Source organism: Sabethes cyaneus, chromosome 3 (assembly GCF_943734655.1).
Source record: "Sabethes cyaneus chromosome 3, idSabCyanKW18_F2, whole genome shotgun sequence".
In the NCBI taxonomy this organism is placed as follows: domain Eukaryota; kingdom Metazoa; phylum Arthropoda; class Insecta; order Diptera; family Culicidae; genus Sabethes; species Sabethes cyaneus.
The window spans coordinates 147,111,477-147,134,154 of NC_071355.1; the positions used below are offsets into that span (position 1 = coordinate 147,111,477).

The 22,678-nt window shown below is 40.7% G+C and overlaps 1 protein-coding gene across 1 annotated transcript; it reads right to left on the reverse strand.

Moving 5' to 3' along the window:
- Positions 1-9: 9 nt before the first annotated feature.
- On the reverse strand, positions 10-21,532 carry LOC128741966 (dynamin-1-like protein). The gene is made up of 4 exons (XM_053838112.1): positions 21,218-21,532; positions 19,166-20,969; positions 1,581-1,792; positions 10-1,496 (listed from the first exon to the last, which is right to left on the reverse strand). Exons 1-4 carry the CDS (start codon positions 21,317-21,319, stop codon positions 1,440-1,442), a joined length of 2,175 nt encoding a protein of 724 aa, XP_053694087.1. The 5' UTR covers positions 21,320-21,532; the 3' UTR covers positions 10-1,439.
- Between the last annotated feature and the right edge of the window lie 1,146 nt (positions 21,533-22,678).

The following is a 22,678-nucleotide window of genomic DNA, read 5'->3' on the forward strand; positions in this document are numbered from 1 at the left end:
TAATGACACATCATTTGTTGCGATTTATTCCAGTTTTCTGTTGTTTATTGAGTATATTTTTATAAGAAATTGCTCTATTGTGTAGTTTGTTTTCCTTTGCTGTCTTTCGTTTATTCATTTTAAATCGACAGTTGTTAATATTAATATGTTTTTGCTAACAACCCACAAAAGCGAATAGATTGTTCTATAGCCCAAGATAACAGCCGTCTAGAGTTAAACCTGCGAAAAACGTTATTTTTCATTTCATTTCATATGTTACAGAGTGACAGAGAACGTAATATTGCTTAGAAAAGCCAGCTTCGGTTAATTTGTTCGAATTCAAACTCACTTTGCGGTACTGAACTGCATGATAAGCAAACTATGATTGCTCAATTATTCGAGAAAATAATGGCACTGTGTCTATTAGTACTGCATAGTTTGCTGTGCTTTTCACTTAAAGTATGTTTTCCCAAGTTTCCTGTACGTCTGTTACCTTCGGTATAACATTTTTAGGGATAGGTACTATTACGAAGTTTATATTTTATGTTTTATAAAGAAAGCAATGAGTCCCAGTTCGCTGGCACCCTAATGCTGTTAAATTTCTCTCTCGGTTTTAAAGTTGCGAAATGAAATACTCTGTTGTTTAGGTGCGCAGATGAACAATTCCCTTCGATGATTTAACTAGTTAACGAAACATGTCTGATGTTTTGAATAGTATACGATACCGGTTCATGGTTATATGATTAGCAACATTTTCGAATCGAAAATCATGAAATCAAACAATTCTGTACATATTTGCAAAAGAAATTATATTATGCAGTGCTTTTCAAGTAAACAAATGTTATTATTGACCAAAATAACCTAATGTATTATGATTGATTAACAGTACTTGTACAGTTTAATGGAAACAAGCCAATAGTAATCGTTTATAAACTACAGCCTTTTCTTTGGCATATAACTGAATGTCTGTTATAAGAAACGATAGGTGAAATTTGAGCAACTCTAAAAAATCGATGTAATTAATGTCGTTAGATAGCAGACTAGAAAGAATTCGTTTTTTTTTCTTCAGAAAAATCAAATATCATCTGAATTGCCATGCAAACAAGGTGAAACTGCAATGCTGTTCTTTCGTCTTCCTATCATAACCAAGATGAATATTCAATTCGTAACAATAGTTTACCTAGTTCTTGATTTACCATAAAAACAGCTAGTGAATGCATTCCGTAAATGTAAATGGTTGCGGGTAGAGAGTGTTCACACTAGGAAAAACAGCCGGACAACAAACGCCGGGAACCAATCTGAAAATCTAATAGTCTAATGCCTAGAGTTGTTTGTTTTTCTTTTTAATCAAAGCTTACGCTGGACCACCCGAACGCGTTCATCAGCCGAGCGTGTGTTTTCTATTTCCTTTGATGTACAGTCGATCTTTCTACGCATTGTTACTGGCCCGCGTCTGGGCTTTACCACATGTGCGTTTCACGAATCTCACTTATAATATGGTTGGCACGGGTTAGTGCCTGAGAGTAGTCAATATAAAAAAATGTAGAAATAGCAGAAAGTTAGCCCAAGTTCAGAGATAGGATTAAATACGTGACACTCACCTTAAGCATGTCGCTGGCTTCTTTGCGCCGGATCGAAATATGATCCGATTCATTCAGCAACTCGTTGGCCGAATCGGATTTGTACAGATGTGTCACCAGTTCGGACTGCAGGTTATCCTTCACAAAGTTGACCAGGAAGTGCATGATCGCTTTCGGCACTGAATCCTGAATCGATTTGCGCACAATGTAAAAGTAGGATTTGATGAGGCGCTCTGAAAAGTTGAAGAAATAGATAACTTTAGATTTTAGTTGAGCTGATTCGTGAATTTTTAAACATTTAGAAATAGTTTAAACTAAAAGCAGTGGCGTACAAGTTTAAGTCAAAGCGGTATGGCAAATCGGGCCGCTCAGTTAACTTCGAGGTACAACGCTGATCTAACAGGCCAGTCGTCGTATGTTCGAATCTCGACTAGGTGGTGCTTGCTAGATAGCATCAGTAGGATCGTTGCACTGGCCCCGTTCCTGTACAGCCGGCTGCGAAGTCTGTCGATAAAGAAAGTTAATATCTAAAGACGGTATAAACCCAAGGCTATACTTTTTTGTATGGCAAATTTCTACGAACTTTAGATAGCATTTTGAAAGCAGGTAAACAATCGTCTTTACTATGTTTTCACAAATTGCTCATACCCTCTAAACCTGTATGGCCAAATTACCTCGCTTATAGCGCTAAAATCAAGTTGCTCATCTATGAGAAACAGGCGACTAACTGACGTTAACCGACAGGGAAAGATATCTCCAGGCCAGGGGCGGCTCATGGCAGTGACTCCACTGCACAGTGGATCGTTGTTTCCTTACCAGGTACGCGGCTGTATCCCAGGTTAGGGGCGGCGTACAACAGCGACTGACCCGGAACAGGATTTATAAGGCGGCATGCTTGAAAATCTTATACTACGAACAATTTAGGAAATGAATAACCGGTATGGATTCAGTCGAATGAAAAGGGACAACTCGGCTATCCTGGCAAGAGAGCTGGAAAAAATAATGGCCGTAAACGGGAGAACGCGAATTCCGCACCTTAGAAGCTATTGTGGGCACGATATTCAACTATCACATCTATTACAATGGCGGCAATAAAGCTGAATTTCGTATTACATGGAAAACAAATTGTGTCATAAGGGGGAGGGCCATCAATGACCGTCTATGCGTGTTGAGGATTAGGGATTCTTTAACAACAGCCTGATAAATGAGTACGCACCGACGAACGACAAATCCCATGACGAGAAGAAGGATATGACATAAAGATATTTTATCGGGGATACAAATGCACAGGTCGGACGCAAAGAGTTTTTTCGCCCCGTAACTGGTAGAAGAAGCCTCCATCCTACCGCAAACAACAAAAATCTGAGGCTAATCAGCTTCGCTGCAGCCAGGGGAATGGCTATCTGTAGTACCTGTTTTTACCAAGGACTACATCAGGAAACTCTCGGCGTAGGAACTAGACATGATACGTGAACGAGTGTAGTATCCGATGTTTCCTGTAGTCAATCCCAATAAACCCGGCAATACAAGGCTTGTTTGGGACGCGGCAGCGACTTCATACGACTTTCTCAAAGGCCCTGATCAGTTGGCCTTTCTCCTGTCGGTTCTAGTACGGTTGCGGGAGTTTCATGTGGCTGTCTCCGGGAAATGTTCTTTCAAGTGAGGATGGAGGATCAACGTTTCCTGTGGAAGGAGAATGAAGCAGACACAGCTCCCAGCACGTACGTAATGCAGTTCGGCGCGAACTGCTCTCCAAGCACTGCTCAGTACGTTAAAAACCCACACGCAATGCAATTTGAGCAGGAGTATCCGGAAGCCGTTCATGCCATTGTTATCAACATTACTTAGACGACATGCTGATCAGTGCTGAGACAGCAGAGAAGGCAATCCAGTTGGCAAGACGTGAAGAGAATCCACGAATCTGATGGTTTTTTCGCCAAGTGGCAGTCACACCGGACGCACGCGTTTTCGAATCGCTGCTGCGCGCGCTCTTCATAATTTTAAATTATATTTATTTTACCGCTTAAACCGTCGCGTAAGCGTTTTTACCAATAACATAGTGAATAATTTTGTGTTTTAATCGCGCGTTTTTATCATCAATCATGCCGTGCGGAGTTAAATCGTGTGGTATCAGTGACGACCGCTTCCTATGGAAGTGCGAATATTGTAACAAACAATATCATGCAGCATGCATCGGAGTGCAGCGGCAGCGTGAGCATTTTATCACGGCTTTCATGGTGCCTATGTGCGCCGATTGCCAGGAAATACTACGGAAGGAGGCCGACGTGAGGAAGCTGCTTCATCAACAGGAGCAGCTCATAGAGGCCATTACCTCACAGACCGACGCTAACCATCGTGTTGCTGCTGACTTAAAGAAATTCTGCCTGGTATCGGAACTTTTCGATAGCATCGAACAACTGCTCAGCGACGTTAAAGTAACATTGGCAGCAATAAACACAAATAACAACAAAATGTGCAACGCGGTCAGTCAGCACATTCAGTCGTGTGACTCACAAGCGCACACGACCATAACTGGCATCAACGAAGCAAACTCAATGATGTCACAAAAAATAAAAGAATATTTGGACGAACGGCTATCAAGCCTGACAACCGACATGGCTCTATCGATGGAAAGAGCCGACACATCATTACCTCAATATAATTGCGAGTCAACCCTTCGCGAAATTCTGGACGAGGTAAAATTGGTCTCAACAGCTGTGTCTGCTGTTGAAACGAATGCAACAGCTGTTTCGCCGCCACAGAAAACATTACAGGAAGAATTAGCAGAAGCTTCATCAGCAAATAATGAAAATCTACAACCTAAGACTGACCATTCATCTCCAGGATGGCGATTTTTGGGCAATAAATGGCGCTGGATGCAGAACTGGTCGATGTATGACGCCAAACAACGGACTCGTAGGCTTCAGGAAAGAGCTGCGGAAAAAGCCAGACGTAGCAGAAAACGCAGTAAACAACAGCGCATCAAAACTAAGAACAATATAAATAGCAATCATAGAATCGGTAACCAAACCCGTACGAATGCTTCGGACAAACAGCTACTGGCCACAGCGAAAGTACAATTTGCTGGTCCACCATCAAATACGGACCACCCAATTGCAGGACTTTCAGTGCCAAAGTTTATTGACTTCCAAAAGGGTGAAATTCTAAACCCCTACCACACGGGCCACCAGACAAAACACAATAGAATTGAATCACCACCAGCGGGAAATAGCACTGCGTCAACACCGTCAACGTCATCATCGCACTCAACATCTACCTGGACACCCGACCCGATGCGTCCACCTATCGTCAGCTTAACGCAGCAATCAGCTGGCGGAGACGGACGTTTCCTGAAAGCGCGACTGCGAGATCCGAAAATTATGTATCTCATTCGTCTTTACCTGGCATACATGCACGACAAGGAACCGACGTTCTGCTACGAAGGTATGACGAACACCAGCATAAAAGTGAATTTGGCTTCAGAAGGACTACCGGTCTCTGCGCAGGACCTGCAGAAAATCTTTTTCGAGGTACATGAGGAATTTGGTGTACCGAAACAGGCAGCATCTGACGACTTGGAAGGTTATCGACGGCATCTCAACAATCAGAGAATCCAGTACCTGCAACGTGCGAGGGAAAGCGCCGGTAAATTTAGCCATCCGGTCCGAAGCACCAACCAGAATTTTCGGAAGTAACGACTCCTTTCGATGAGAAAGAGGTAACTAATTTAAGTATTTCTTCAACCGACCCTCTTCCGTCAATTTCTTCACTAAAACAGAATGTGACTGAAATATTGATTTATTGTCAAAATTTCAATCGCATGAAAAGTCCAGCCAAAATGAAGGAAATTTATAAAAATTTACATAGCTCATCCTTTTCTGTTATTCTGGCAACTGAGACAAGCTGGAATGAAAGCGTAAAAAGTGAAGAAATTTTTGGAAGTGCCTTTAACGTATTCAGAGACGACAGAAATTTTCTTGAGTCTCAAAAGAAGTCGGGTGGCGGAGTCCTCATAGCTTTGTCGTCTAATTTCAATTCCGAAATTATAACGACAACAAAATTTAAAGAATTCGAGCATGTCTGGGTAAAATCACATTTAGCAGGAGAAACACATGTATTCGCCTCGGTGTATTTTCCTCCAGACCAAGCTCATAAAACAACTTACGAAGCATTTTTCCAAATTGCCGAACACATTCTATCACAACTGCCTCCCGAGGTTAAAGTTCACATTTATGGAGACTTCAATCAACGCCATGCTGACTTCATTCCAGACTCTGAAAATGAATGCATCTTACTCCCAATCGTTGGGGAGAATGAAACACTGCAGTTTATTTTCGACAAAACTGCCAATTTGGGGCTGAACCAAATTAACCATATTAAAAACCAACAAAATTGCTATCTAGATTTTTTGCTTACGAACATTTATGAAGACTTCTGTGTGACTGAATCATTAAATCCACTATGGAAAAATGAGGCGTTTCACACAGCAATTGAATATTCTTTATTTATACACAAATACCTTAGACCCAACGATTGCGAGTTCGAAGAAGTTTTTGAATACGAAAAGGCAAACTATGAAAACATTAGACGTAGATTAAACTGTGTTAATTGGCAACTTATTCTCAAGAATGAAGAAAATGTCGAAGTTGCTGTAGACACATTCTATAAAATTTTATTAGAAGTAATGATACAGAACATACCGTTAAAGAAAAGAAGACGTCACAAAAATACAAAAAGTCCAGTCTGGTATAACAGTAAGATTAAGAATAGAGATGGTCGGGTAGCGGAAAATTTGCCCGAAACCCGCACCCGTACCCGTACCCGCCGGGTTCGGGTCGGGTTCGGGTATTGAAAAAAAATAATTTGCGGGTTCGGGTCGGGTACGGGTTCTAATTTTTGTTTTTGAAACCGGGTATGGGTCGGGTCGGGTATCTCTATTGACCTTTTTAACACTAAAGATGGTCGGGTACCCGGGCCCGTCCCGTACCCGTCGGGTTGCGGTCGGGTTCGGGTATCAAAAATAATAAACTTGCGGGTTCGGGTCGGGTACGGGTTTTTAATTTTTTTCTTGATCGGGTACGGGTCGGGTTCGGGTATTCAAATTTTCATACCCGACCATCTCTAATTAAGAACTTGAAAAATCGCAAACAAAAGGCCCATAAAAATTATAAAAAACATGCCAGTACTGAAAATTTAGCAAGATATTTGGACGTATGCAACCAGCTAAATTTTGCAATCAGCAATGCGTTTGAAGAGTACAATTCAAAAATTGAACTTGAAATAAAGTCCAGTCCTAAAAACTTCTTTAATTACGTGAAAACTAAACTAAAATCTGACAATTTTCCATCCATAATGCATCTTGATGAAAATGTTGGGGATAGCTCGGAAAATATTTGTAAGCTTTTTGCAAAATTTTTTCAAGAAATCTATACAACATTTTCTGAAGAAGATCGCGATCGCGACTATTTTGCATTTTTTCCGGATTCTTCAATGGATATTGGCGTTAACCAACTTCAGGCTCAGGATATTTTGCAGGCTTTGAAAAATGTGGATGCCTCAAAAGGTCCTGGGCCTGACGGAATCCCTCCAGTATTCATAAAAAATCTTGCAATAGAGTTCACTGCTCCTCTGTTTTGGCTTTTTAACTTATCACTAAAATCCGGAATCTTTCCAAAAATATGGAAAAGCTCATTTCTGGTGCCTATCTTTAAATCGGGCCGGAAATCTGACGTACGTAATTATCGTGGTATTGCCATTATCTCTTGCATTCCAAAACTTTTTGAAGCTATTATCAATGAAAAACTATTCCTTCAAATTAAAAACAGAATTACAGAAATGCAACACGGTTTCTTCAAAGGACGTTCGACTACGACAAATTTACTGGAATTCATAGACCACTCACTGAATGCAATGGATAATGGAAACCATGTAGAAGCACTCTATACGGACTTTAGCAAGGCATTTGATCGCATTGACATACCAATGCTGCTTTTCAAATTGCAAAAAATTGGAATTGAGCCAGGGCTCCTGAAGTGGCTTGAATCGTATTTAACTAATCGCCAACAAATAATTAAATTTAACGGAAAGACCTCGAATCCAATTCAAGTCACTTCTGGTGTTCCTCAAGGCTCTCATTTGGGACCTCTTCTTTTTATCTTGTATGTAAACGACATTTCCTTCATTCTCAAGGAACTTAAAGTGCTAATATATGCCGACGATATGAAGCTCTTTTTGGAAATAAGAAATGAAGAAGACATCAATGTATTCCAGAACGAAATACACATATTCTACATATGGTGTAAAAAAAGCTTATTAGAACTTAATGTAAAAAAGTGCAACCTTATATCATTTAGCAGAAAAAGAATTACACCGGAAATATCAATCATATTAGGAAATCAAATAGTAGAAAAATGTGAAAAAGTTAGGGATTTAGGAATTATCTTAGACTCCAAACTAACTTTCATCGACCATTATAACACAATAATACACAGAGCAAACAACATGCTAGGTTTTATTAAACGCTTTAGCTATAATTTTTCAGATCCATACACCATCAAAACACTATATATTGCTTATGTGAGGTCAATACTGGAATACTGCAGTATTGTATGGTCTCCTTTTTCAATCACGCACGAAGAAAGAATAGAATCAGTACAAAAACAATTTCTCTTATATGCTCTTCGTAAATTAGGTTGGACAGCATTTCCTCTTCCATCATACGAAGCACGCTGCATGCTTATAAATATACAATCATTAAAAGAGCGTCGTATTTATGCAATGGTCTCATTTGTAAACGATATCGTTTCGCACCGTATTGACTCAGCAACACTTTTATCAAAACTGAACTTTTATACACCTACCCGGCAACTTCGTAATCGAAATTTATTTGCCATAAGCCATTATCGTACTAATTATGCAAAATTCGGTCCACTAAATCGTATGATGGCAGCGTACAATCAATACTGCGAAACCATTGACTTTACAATGTCTCGGCATAGACTTAAACATCACTTTAATTCAATACGTAATCATAACGCGTAGATAACGAAACAAAGGAATAAGAACACTTTTTAATCACCATCTAATTATAAGACTTCTATATAAGAAACTGTATATGCATTATACTAGTCTACATCGGTTGACGAAATAAATAAATAAAAAAAGCAAAATTAGGTATCCGTTTTATGTGTCAGACTGGGTAAGTAAGGTAACGATTGAGGAGGGTGAACTGTAAATTCACCAAAATTCCTCTACACTGTACTCGGTCTTGGGCAACTCGTCGCCAACTCGTTGAGCGTCTCGACACACGCAAGTCGGCTTCAACCTGGTCGATCGAGGTTGCTCACCTACTTTCATCAATTCTGCATACAAAATTCTCTCCATCTTGTTTCATGGACTGAGGCCGTTGCAGGCAAACTTTTTTGGCCAATACCAGTGTGGGCTTCGAGAGCAATACTCTACGACGGACCAAATGCTCACCTTGCGACAAATCGTCCATAAATTGCGAGAATAGTTTGAAAACTTTGAAAAGCTTATAGTTTGAAAACTCACCACTTGTTTATAGAATGCAAGGCGGCGTAGGATTCAGTTAAACTACAGAAAAACATTGCTCTTTGAAAAAAATTCCCCGAAAAATATCGTCACGCACATTTTACCTGAACACTAGCACCATATTAGGAGTGCCTTTGGACGAGCAAGCATATTTTAATCGGCCTTCCCCTTCCTTCGTGGAAGCACTACTTTGGCGACTACGTAGACATTCCCAACCAACACTAAATTTGGAATGACAGTTACAGCGTGCAAAAAATTGGACAGTGAGTGTTATGTCTGTTCGTTTGTGGTTTAGCGAAACGAACTGTGGCGGAATACGCCTTAATATGGTTGGGTTGATACGTGCTACCCTTGATGGTTCGAAATCAAGCGTCAGGATAACGGATGAGACATCGGCCTTGTTCATGACGTCAGATGGTTTGAAGCAATGTAACGGGTTATCGAATTTGCTGCGCAACATTCCGTTAAAAAGTGCTCTTCGAAGGGCATGCGTGCAGAGAAGCGCGTCACCCCTTCTACAGACTACGTATCCAGCTGAGGTCCTGTAACTTGCAACTCCGTACGAAACTCGTGCTGTATAAGACGTTAATTCTCCCGGTGGTCTTCTACGGCCGTGAAGCGTGGACGTGCTGTTTTTAAGTGTAAGTGATCCGGCGATCAATTGTTTGCAGCAGTTTAGAAAACGGAGTGTGGCACATGTGCATGAACCGCGAAATTTACCAAGTACAGTAGGATTTCGAATTTGGCAACAAATGCGTGTCGCCTATGTTGCCAAAATCCAAACCGTGCCAAAATCGAGACCCTTTTTCGATATGAAAAAATTTAATGTAAATGCTTTAGAAATTAACTAAGTATCATTAATCAACGATTGCAACCATTTTATGTTTAAAAAGTCCGCTAAGAGCTATCCGTCCGGTGCAAATAAGTTATTGATACCCTGCGCTAAGACCTAGTCCTACGGCAATAAAAATATTATTGTTCGAAACCACATAACTTTTTTTCACGAACATACTGAGGGCATCATTTCTTAGTCATTTATAGCATTTATGCAGGAACTGATTGATATTTAAGCATATTTTTGGAAGCAAAATATCTTGTGTTGCCAAAAACGAATACTTTTATTGCCAAAATCGAGGCATGCCAAAATCGAACCATGCCAAAAACGAACCATGCCAAAATCGAAATCCAACTGTATACAAAGAAGCGGATAATGTGAAGCTTTTAAAACACGGCAAACTACAATGAGCTGGTCACGCAGCAAAATAATATTCAGAAGAGATCCCGATGACTTTGAGGCAGACCCTCTACCCGTTCGATGAGTGCTGTTGATAAGGACAGTAGAGAAGCGAGTGTTAGGGGCGATTGGAGAGCAGTAGCCCAAAATCGAAAAAAGGGGAGACGGTTACTGAATTCGTTACTGATTCGATTAGCGATTTGTCGCCAAAAATGGTCTGCATCGAGGAGCGTAATTAACCCTCTTGTCCAAAGTCAAATTAACCTTTCGTTACTCGCGCCAATTTCGATTTATTGGTTTGCTAAAACGTAACAGAATTCACTAGAATACTAATGTCACTTGGGTAAAAACTTATGAAACTTTTTCCACCGTTTGAAAGATCTTGGTCTGGGGATCAACTATGCTTGAAACAGTTATTTTCATTATTGCTGGAATCCTGAGATATACCGAAATAAAGTTGACGGTTCACAAGCGTTGTACAAAATACAACAGCGCGAGTAACGGAGGGTTAAAACTAATTTTTGCACTTTCTGACTCTAGGGAGCAGATTGGTTAAAAAGTAATGTTAAAAATTAAGGAAAAAGAGTAAAAATATCATCATTCAAGGGCGGATAATAAGCAGTTCGCATGCTCAGAAGAGATACTACCAGAGAACTAAGTGCGGAAAACAGAAGAAGCAACTGAACGATACATTCCGAACGAGCTACATTTCGATCGAGCCTTGATCTACTCTTTTCATTCGACAGACTTTGCAGCTAACTGCTCAGGATACAAGACAACGGCATGGTTAGTACTTTGAGCTTATTTTCTGAAGGCACAAATCTTTCACATGATTATAAGGAACACGTTGTTCGCAGGCATGGGTAAACACCGAACCGAGCTTATATAATCCCTACCATTGCCTAGAACATTAGACTATTAAAGGAATTAGAAATGCCAGTATTTGATTTCCTCATGCATAAGTAAAAAGTATGCTATCAGCACTATCTACTGGCGGCAGGGTTTACTAAACTATCATAGTCTTTGTATCGTCTTCTCATTTTACAAAAGTGTTAGTGACAGATGACATAGCCAAACATGTGCCTATAAGACCACTTTACGGACACTATGATGGGTTAGTAAACCCTCTTACCGTCAGGAGTCACTTGTCTGACGATTGAATCTACAAAGAGTGGCGTATCTATGTACTTTAATATTCTATAAGCTAAAACGAAGGCTGCGTTAAATTTGTTATATTTTCGGCACCGGATTTCAATGTGCTCGGTTAACACACATCCAAACGTTAATTGACATCGGCATCCACCGTACATGAGTGCTTTCAAGTTTGTAACGGTGGCAACACTTCCTAAGCTTTAAACTGGTGTAAACAATCGTCCGATTAAAAAGCCGTAATTTAAAGTGCGTTACCGCTCAAAATTGTTTGCGAGTGATCTATACGGAAGAATAAGTTCACGGTACGCGAACAAATAAATAATTTGAGTGATTTAGGTCGTGTAGTGCTAATTAAAATTGCTCTGAAGTGCTAGCTTCCAACAAAGAGCAACGAAACAAAGCCCAAGTGCAGTGTCAGTGTATGGGTGTGTGTTCTCCTTCAGCAAACCGAGCTGCAAAACGCAACATTACCAAGGAGCTGAAGTGCGGAGGTAGATATCTGCGGTAAACCTGAATAAACATAAAGGTACGTAAGTGAAATCATGCAGTGCCAACTGTGAATTACATTCATGTTTATGCAAATAAATATGCCAACGCCGAACAGTTACCGTAATGCTCGTTTCCAATCAGCTGGTCTGTTGTGGAAAGCTCACACACAGAATCTGACAGTGCAGCCAAACATTAGGCAATACTTATTATAGGGCAATACCGATAGATCGATAATTGATATGAAAGTTATCAATAATCGATAAATTTCATATCGATTCATTAAAAATTTGAAATAAACAAATTTTAATCGATTTAATGCGCTTTCTATTACTTGTTTTTAGGAATTTAATTCAGTAATTTCAGCATGGCGGAAAAAATGGAAACTGAAACAATAGTCGACTAACTTCAAAGCAGTTCACTCGAAGACATTGCCTCGTGCACATCGTCGATATTGAACTCGCCTAAAGTTGAGTACGACGAACCGAAATCCCGTTCTGATGGCGTCATTCAGGGAGAAGAAATGACACAAGCCATAACAGTATTTCGGAAAATAAACCGTGAGGAGTCGACACCGACACAAGAGAGTGGAGGCAAAGCTTCTCACGGTAGACAATTTGCTAAAAGACTGAATGGTTCTCAGCGCAAACGGTTTAAGCGATTGCTAGAAGAAGGGCACGATGAAGCAGAGGCCCGACTACTTGTAGTCAAAACGCGAAGCGAATCAGAACCAAACAGTCAAAAGACCGAGGCAGTTTGATACTTCTAACTGTAGTGAAGGTAAACCTAATCCAAAACGGAAGAGAGAATGCCTTAAAACCGCTACACCTCAGAAGAAATCAGTGAATAGTAGGATGGCGGTGATTAGAAGCTCTGCAGGGTCCAAAAACGGCCCGACGAGTAAAACTAAAACGCCTCCAACCTACTCCAATGTCCTAAGCCAATTTAAGGTCGGACTGCTGCCCAAAAACTACCCTGAGTCTGAGCTATCGACGGCAAAGATGGAGCTAATTGAAGAGACCATCTTAGCCAAGGTGGTAGAGCAGAGGAAAGAGGTATTTAAACCCAAATTCACCAACTGTAGATATAAATCCGGGTTCATGGTAATAGACTGCCTAGACCAGGATACTGCGGAGTGATTGAAAAAAGTTGTGCCGGACCTCAGGCCATGGGAAACAGCTGAGCTAATGGTCGTAGACAGCAAATCCATCCCTAAACCAGAAATCATGGCTGCTTTCTTTCCAAAAAGTAGCACAAATGACAACTCAACCATTTTGGCTCTAGTAGAGAGCCAGAACGATATTGTCACGGACACTTGGAGGGTCTTAAAGAGAAAGCCCATCAGGAATCACGTTCATCTAATCCTTTCGGTGGACAAAGCTTCTGCTAGAAAAATCGTCGATTGGAAATACCGACTAAATTATAAATTTGGTCAAATATATCCACGGAAGATAAGGGCAGGAAATCCCTGGAATCGAGAGCTTAATACTGAGTGTACTGAGCGCGAGAAACGAGAGATGCCAAGAGACGAACGAGTACTGCAGCAAACTCGGAAAAATTCGGACTCGAACAAAACCCGTGGAAATGATCGAGATCAGGGGGAGCGAAAGAAGCCCCCTGCAAGTAAAACTAGCAACAATGAGCAAAATAATTAAATTCATTCAAGTGAACCTGCACCACGCCAAAGGGGCAAGTGGAATCCTTTGCCGCAGGTTCACCAATGAAAATATACACGTGGCCTTGCTGCAAGAGCCATGGGTAAATAAAACTAAAGTTCTAGGACTTTCAACAAAATCTGGTAAGCTACTTTATGATGACTTCGAGCCAACACCTAGATCTGCTATTTTGGTAAGAACTAACATCAACTTTACGCCAATTACAGAGTTCATCAGAAGAGATATAGTAGCTGTACAAATAGAACTGCCAACGACGCGAGGAAAAACCGAAATAATGGTGGCCTCAGCATACTTTCCAGGAGAATCAGAAGAAGCCCCTCCTAGAGAAGTGATGGAGTTTATAGAACACTGTAAACGCAACAACAAGCAGTTCATCATTGGGTGCGACGCGAACACCCATCATACTGTATGGGGTAGTACAGACATAAACAAAAGAGGAGAGTGCCTTTTTGAGTATATATTATCTAACAACGTTGAAATATGTAATCGAGGTAATAAACCAACTTTTATAAATGCAGTCAGGCAAGAAGTCTTAGATATTACCCTATCTAGCTCTAAACTGTCTGAAAATATTGAAAATTGGCATGTATCTGATGAAACCTCCTTATCAGATCATAAACAAATTATATTTTATTACAACGCAGGGAATTTAGTGACGGAAACCTATAGAGACCCTAAAAAGACAAACTGGGACCTTTTTTATTCTAGACTTTTACGCGACGAAGATGCATTCAAAAACAAAATTCAGACAGTCAACGAACTGGAAGATTCTTCGCAAATGTTTAATAATAGAATCATAGCCCTTTTTAACCAAAGTTGTCCAATAAGTACGCGAACTTCTAACAAAGACGCGCCTTGGTGGAACAAAAAACTGGAGAAGCTTCGGAAGTTAACAAGGAAGTTGTTTAACAAAGCCAAGTTAACTGCTGACTGGGACTCCTACAAGAAATCATTAACAGAGTATAACAGAGAAATAAGGAAATCGCGTAGAAGGGGATGGAGACTAATGTGTGAACGCATTGAAAACACTCCGACTGTCGCGAGAGTACAAAAAACCTTTTCTAAGGACCACACAAACGGACTAGGAAGAATAAAACAAGACAATGGTACTTTTACGAATGATTCTTTAGAAACTTTGAGTGTTATGATGGAGAAACATTTCCCAGGATCGCGGACAATTCTTGCAGAGGAATTTCAGGACTTAGGCGGTGAAAGCGCTGGTCAGAACAATGCTAGCGCAAACGCCTGCCATATAGCCTACAATATCTTTACAGAATCGAAAGTTGAATGGGCAATTAACTCCTTCGAACCCTACAAGTCGCCGGGACTGGATGGAATTCTACCAATAATGCTCCAACAATGCAAAATGGTAATAATTCCATTCATCACGGGGATATTCAGGGCCAGTTTAACACTAAACTACATACCTACAAGCTGGAGAAAAACCAGAGTAGTTTTTATTCCAAAGGCCGGGAAGCGGGATACAACACTTCCTAAAGCCTTTAGACCAATCAGTCTGACATCCATAATGCTGAAAACTATGGAAAAACTTATTGATCTTCACGTCAAAACGATGTACATTAAGACCGCCCCCTAAGTAAATACCAATTCGCGTATCGTAGCAACGTTTCCACTGTAGACGCATTACACATACTTACTACAAAAATCGAAAAATCTTTAGAAGCGAAAGAAATTGCACTTACTGCATTTCTAGACATACAGGGAGCTTTTGATAATGTATCCCGCCAGTCAATGCTGAAAGCAATGAAAAAACACGGGTTCGATAAATACACATCAAATTGGATCCAAACAATGCTGAGTAGCCGTGAAATAACTGCAGTACTTGGAAATACAACCCTTACCAGGAAAACAACAAAAGGATGCCCGCAAGGTGGAGTCTTATCGCCTCTGCTGTGGTCATTGGTCGTAGACGAGCTGCTCAAAAACCTAACCGAACAGGGATTTGAAGTAGTCGGATTTGCCGATGATGTTGTGATTCTCGTGAGGGGAAAATTCGATAGTACAGTAGGCGAAAGAATGCAGTTTGCTCTAAACTACACAATAAAATGGTGTACACAAGAAGGATTGAACATCAACCCTTCTAAAACTACCATAATTCCCTTCACCCGCAGAAAAAGGTATTCTATTACCAGCCTAAAACTGGGTGAAACAGTTTTACAATTTTCAACTGAGACAAAACACTTAGGTGTAGTTTTGGACCACAAATTAAACTGGAACGCACACATTGAGTATGTAATTGGTAAAGCCAAAAGTGCTTTTTGGGTGTGTAGCAAAACTATCGGTAGAAAATGGGGTCTGAGGTCAAGTATGATTCATTGGTTATACCTAGCCATTATCAGACCAAGACTAACATACGCCTCACTCGTATGGTGGCCAAAGGTAAAAAAAGGACCACTCAATTAAAATTAGGCAAACTACAAAGGCTAGCGTGTAATTTAATTACCGGTGCAGTCAAAAGCTCACCATCAAAAGCCTCAAGCACCATCAAAAGCACCTTTTACCCCTCCATCAGGTAATACAGTTGGAGGCGGAGAAACATGCACTAAAAATAACACGTCACAAACTAGTTAGTGATGGAGATATAAGTGGCCAGCTGTCAATCCTCAAAAACTTTCAGCTGAGCAAGCTTATTATCAACAACGAAGATTGGATGGAAACAAAGACAAACTTCGTAAAGCCTTTCAAAATAATAGAAACCGGACGGGATACTTGGGTACAAGGAGGCCCGAGTATCCGCCAGGGCTCTGTCGTTTCTATACAGATGGGTCAAAAATGAATAGCTCTACTGGAGCTGGCATCACAGGCCCAGGTATAAATAGTTCTATACCAATGGGACACTGGCCCACAGTATTCCAGGCTGAAATATATGCAATCTACGAATGTACACGTGTCTGCCTGGTTAGAAACTATAGATATGCTAATAACATATCTCGGGTACTTTTTCATTAAGACGTATCTGCAAATGAGAGATTCTCTTCGTGTCTCCTCTCTTCCGCTTTTTACGGCGAAACTAATGCATTGAAAACAAAATTTTCAAAACATTTAGCTAGCTAGTGACTCCGGTAACCGATTCATGCAAAGCTGATGTATGAAAATGCATTAGTATCGCCGTAAACGGCGGAAGAGAGGAGACACGAAGAGAGTCTCTCATTTGCAGATACGTCGAAATGAAAAAGTACCCGAGATATGTATTTTTTCTGACAGCAGAGCTGCGCTTAAAGCACTTAAAGCTTGTACTTGTAATTCAAAGCTAGTATGGGAGTGTATCCTCTCACTGACGCAACTGACGGAAAAGAATCAAGTAAACCTTTACTGGGTTCCCGGCCATTGCGGAGTGGAAGGAAATGAAAAAGCCGATACTTTAGCGAGGCAGGGTTCATCTACGGACTTTATCGGCCCAGAACCGTTCTGTGGTGTGCCATCAAGCGCGCTTAAATCCGAACCACAGAGAACAGATTAACAGGCTCGAAGGAAGTAATCGATTTTTTGTGTGTAAAATCTGTCGGTAGCGCCCTCCAGAAATAGTTTGCCAAACGCATAAAAAAGTATCCATGTACCTTTATCAATATTTCTTTGTGCTGGAGTTACATAGCATCGACGGCAGCGACATCAAGATTTAGTTTGCCACTTACTGCTCGAGGGGTGGGCTATTAAAGGAATACTCGTAGATTACATAAAAACCTTTTACACACTTTTTGTCAATTACCTGGTAGTCTGTTTTCTGTGTCCGAACTTCGGGCATGGGAACACAAAACAATAGAGGAAAATTGGAAATCCTCTACAGGACTAAGACAGTCTAAGCGCTTTATACAGCCAGACCGTAAAAAAAGCCTATCATTGCTTAATTTGAAGAAAACCGAACTAAGCATAATAATAGGACTATTTACAGGTCACTGTCCGAGCAAACGCCATCTCAAAACGATTGGTAGGCTGGACAATGATACTTGCCAACTCTGCGAATTCGAAAGCGAAACCGCAGAACATCTGCTCTGCCAGTGCAGTGCACTAACTTTTCGCAGACTAATGTCGAATTTGTTTATTCAATCCGGGTTGAAACTGGATGAATTTTATCTGTCAGATAGAAGTAAATGAACACAAAAAGTTCATCCAGTTCCAATCCGGATTGAATAAACAAATTCGACATAAGAATCTTCGGTAAAGGAACAATGGAGCCTTTCGAAGTCTGGTCTGCAAATCCCAATCAGGTAATAAACTTCATAAGAAGTTCAATGCCGGACTGGGAGAAGAGGTATGAATTGACAATGACAAACACTTCCATCAATAGTATTATGTCGGCAACTAATACCTAGACAAAAGAAGAAGTATACCACAATAGATCAAAATAATGGTCGCAGTGGTCAAATCTTCCGACAAAAAAAAAGTTTGTAAGAAATACGCGTTGAGACGGCTTATATTTATTCCAATTGGCCGTGTGAAATGAAATAGAAAAGGAAATATGAAAAACTATCGCTAACAATAATGTCGAATTTGTTTATTCAATCCGGATTGAGACTGGATGAACTTTTTGTGTTCATTTGCTCCTACCTGACAGATAAAATTCATCCAGTTTCAACCCGGATTGAATAAACAAATTCGACATAAGATAAGTGTTCACGCTGATTGTCCAGCACATTTCCGAGGTGCTTTTACGAAGCTAACGTACGTGATATCGAGTGTTACCGAAGTGTTAAAAATCGATACCTAATGTCGAATTTGTTTATTCAATCCGGGTTGAAACTGGATGAATTTTATCTGTCAGATAGGAGCAAATGAACACAAAAAGTTCATCCAGTTCCAATCCGGATTGAATAAACAAATTCGACATAAAATACAACACCAAAACCGGTCGCGGTTGCTTTGTTTGATGCGTGCAGTCCATTTCATAAGACACGGCAGCCAGGCTTGCCATACACTTTTCGCTTCGGTTTTGCTCTTTTGATTACTGCTCTTCAGCCAAACAAAATTTAAAAAGGTGACGTATGGGGCGTTTGTAGAATTTGTTATTATCTACAATATTGCTGAAGTAAGCATTACTGTGCATTTTGTATTTATGGCGCTATAAGGCTGCTACCCTCTTGGTAGCAAAAAGAGCGCTCTTTTTGCTACCAATGGCATTGCTGCCCTACAGCGCCGTAAATACTAAAGATAAAACTTCTTCAACAATATTATAGATAATTACTAGCTCTACAAATGCCCCATACACCACTTTTTCAAATTCTGCTTGGCTCAGGAGCAGTAAGCAAAAGAGCAAAATCAAAGCGAAAAGTGTATGCCAAGCCTGATAAACTTCGTAGGGTTTTTCAAATAAGGCACGCAGTTTTTAAACATGCCTGGCTGCTCAAGCCACAAACACTGATATTGACTCTAACAGCATGTCCCGTTCGGCATTCGAACATAAAACGACTAGATTGTTAGACCAGTGCCGTACTTCGAAACCAACTGGGACTCATCCATACAAATCAAAAAGAAATCTTAATTCAACTTACCAATCACATCGCAATCCTTTTGCTCCTTATCAGTCAGCTTCCGGGATGAATGGTTAATCGGAACATCTGGCAAAAGATTGACCGCTTTCGATGGACTCAGCACTCCGTGGGTGGGAGTGTTGGTAGCCGAATTTTCTGCGCTATCTGGAGGCATCTGCGTGCCCGGCGGTGTCTGTCCAGTAATCGGCGGCGGTAAAATATTAGACAACCAGCTGGATGTGTGTTCATTAACGTGATTGGAGTCAACGGCTGGCTCGAAATTGTTCTGCTGAATTGGAACCACAGGTTGTTGTGGTGTGGGACGGGCTCGACGACTCGGTGGATTGCCAGTTTGATGTAAATGTGCCCACTGGTCCTGCATATCCGCTTTCAACAGACTTGGCACCAGGGCAGCGTCCTTGTGAAAATCAGGATGCTTCGTGTTGATGTAAGCTAGCTCGATCTGCACCAAATGCTCGACCATCGAGTTAGTTGTAGGTAAACGGCGACGCAGCAACTGAGTAACTACATCTACAATCTTTTCATGCAACTTAGGAAAACGCAACATTTCTTGTTGCACTTCGGTGCCACAGTGTTGAATAATGCGCTGCATTTCTTCATGAATTAATTCAACGCAACGAAGCGAGGGTTCCTCCAACCTTCGAATTTGACGTTTTACTAAAAGTTCAAAACTGACTTCCGGTACAAAAAGAGCCGGTCGGGGACCGGTTGCATTGCGAATTGCTGTTAAGATATCCATTTTGGTCAGTCCTGTCAATGGATGAATTGAGTCAAGAGTTTTGCCGAAAGTTTCGTGAAAAATGTAACAAATTCGAGCCCCTCCGCAGAGTTCCGTGGTTTCAATGTTTCGCGAAGTGCCTTCAATTGTAGAGCAATACGCGGAAGCAAACTTCGTTATGATCTGCAGTAAGCATTGGCTTTTGTCAGTGACATCTTCTCCATACGAATTCAATAGGGACTGGAATTGCGATGCCATCACATTGACTCGCGTCTTCAGGTCGGGAAGGCAATCACGAATGTGGTGCATTAACAACCGATTTAATGTCTTCGCCAAATAAGGGGTTCCATTTCTGGTAGCCAAAGTCGGATATTTTCTCTGCAAATACGCCGCTTCATCACGAAGTTGCTCTTCTATAGCTTTCTTATCATTTATCGCTTGCTGCGACCGGTTAACCACACCAATTATGCCCAACTTTACCGGAATCACTCGACCGCAAAGAATATCAATAGCATCCGTACCCGCATCCATCAGATCTAACTTCGTCAACACTGCCAACGTTCGACGACCGTCAGGGTCAACCTCCTTGGCCATTTTCAGCGACTCACTGGTTGCCATATCTGTATTAGCTGCAGTAACAGCCAAAATAATTGAATTGGGATTTTCAATGTACTGAATTAGCAAATCTTTGATTTGTGTTTCAATATCCTCAGGCTGATCTCCAACTGGAACCTTCGTTATACCCGGCAAATCAACGAGAGTCAAATTGACCACTTTGGTTGAGTAAATCTTAAGGTTGATTGGTTCCGGACAAATTCCTTTGTTGTTCCCAGCCATGCGATCCGTTTCATTCTCAATTTCAGATCGAATTTCATCGAAGTCAGTAAAAATCTTGTTCTTAATGTGTAGAAATCGACCCCACTCTTCAACGCTGACTGTTCCTTGTTCTGCAGAACGGTGCTCTCGGTCGTCCATTGGCGTATAAACTAGTTGAAGAATCAACGGTCTACGCGTTACGATTCCGGTTCCTCGCGGCAGAAATGTTCGTCCAACTAAACTCTCGATCACTGAACTCTTGCCAGAGCTCTTCAATGAAAATTAAACAAAACATAAGTTATCTCAAGGTGCAATAAATAATAAATTTAGGTCTATTTTAACAATTTAAAAAACAGTTAATTATAAGCATGACATAAAACAAATTTGATTCAGATGACAAAAAAACAAGCTCCCCTCCTCCCGCCGACCGATTTCGATTAGTTACATAATTATTCATGCTTTTAACGCAAGGCGTATGTGGAAAAATCGGTCGAATCATAAAATTCCTGCTATTTTACCTGGCTGCCGAGGACAACGATCTGCGGAAGTTGAATTGCGTCAGAACCAACTGTATTGAATACATCTTGCAGCTTGTTCACCACCGGTATGAGAGCTTCCATCTTTTAGGTTTTCACTACACTTTAGCAGAGTGATTAATGGCAAATGTTTTCTAATCGTAATTCAATGTTTTCTCGCCAAGAATTCACTATTTTAACTGGACGCCTGCAACTTTAAAGCGACGGTTTGCGATTTTACTAGTAAATTATGAACTCAGCAAAATGCAAATTCAGGGAAAATGCATAAAACGATTTTTCAACTTGTTTTCTTTCGATTTCTTTCTTCTTGCGTCGATGGACAGCAATTTTCACTTTTGCCACTTTTTCGCACACAGTGACACTGTTTGCATCAGAAAATCAGAAAATGAAAAGGTTGAAAAGATGCGAGTACTACCCCTCGCAAATGATACACTGAATCAATTTGGCAAGAGATTGTTGGATCAAAGCTTGGATCAGAGTACCGTACCCCATTGGCAGGCAACCATATTTTCGCTGCCAACATCTCGTGTGTGCGAAAACGAGATAGCATGTCAGCACTGCGTTTCACTCAACTGCCAGCAGTCTGATTTGGGCCCGCTGGACATGCTGTCGCTGACGTTTACTGCAGTTCGATATAGAGATGTCAATGGGGTGGAGTACCGTGATCAGAGCTGCCATAAATACAGATATTTGTGCATGCATAAATTTGGGACCCTGCCGTTTTCTCCGGAGTATTTAATTTTCTCGATCTAATCTTTTAAATAACATAAATAGTTTATGGACTACTTTAAAATTCAGGAACATTAGTAGAGCCAGAAATCACAGCAACTGAAATAATTGATGGGTCCCAAATTTATACATGCACAAATATCTGTATTTGTGGCAGCTCTGACCGTGATCCCCAGATACCCCGCTGGTATATGATGTTCTAATCTCGCATAGGTAACGTAGGACTACGTAAGCCTCTTTGTATGTATGTAATACATAATACGATTCATGTATACATGCTCCATGCATTGTAGGTGCATTGTATGGTTCTCCATTTGATTTTGCTGTATTGCTAATTGCAAGAAAAATTGTCCTATCAATAGTGCGAAATCGCTCTTAAAAGTGCTATTTTAGCTTAAATCGTTTCGGTCTCTTCGGCGCACTTGGTGCTTGGAATGTAACGAAAAAGTGCGCCGAAGATACCAAAACGATTTAAAGTAAAATAGCACTTTTATGAGCGATATCGCACTTTGGATGGTACAATTTTCCTTGCAATCAGCAATAAGTGTCCAAATTATATAAAGCTGCTGATGGGGTCCAAAACATGTTGGTTACCTAACAAACATTTCTGTTGCATAATAGCTAATCAAGCGCTTGTTACCCAGTAATTAGCTATACAACGTTTGAATAAGCTACTATTCAAGAAAAATGTTTGTTGGGTACCCTGAGTAACAT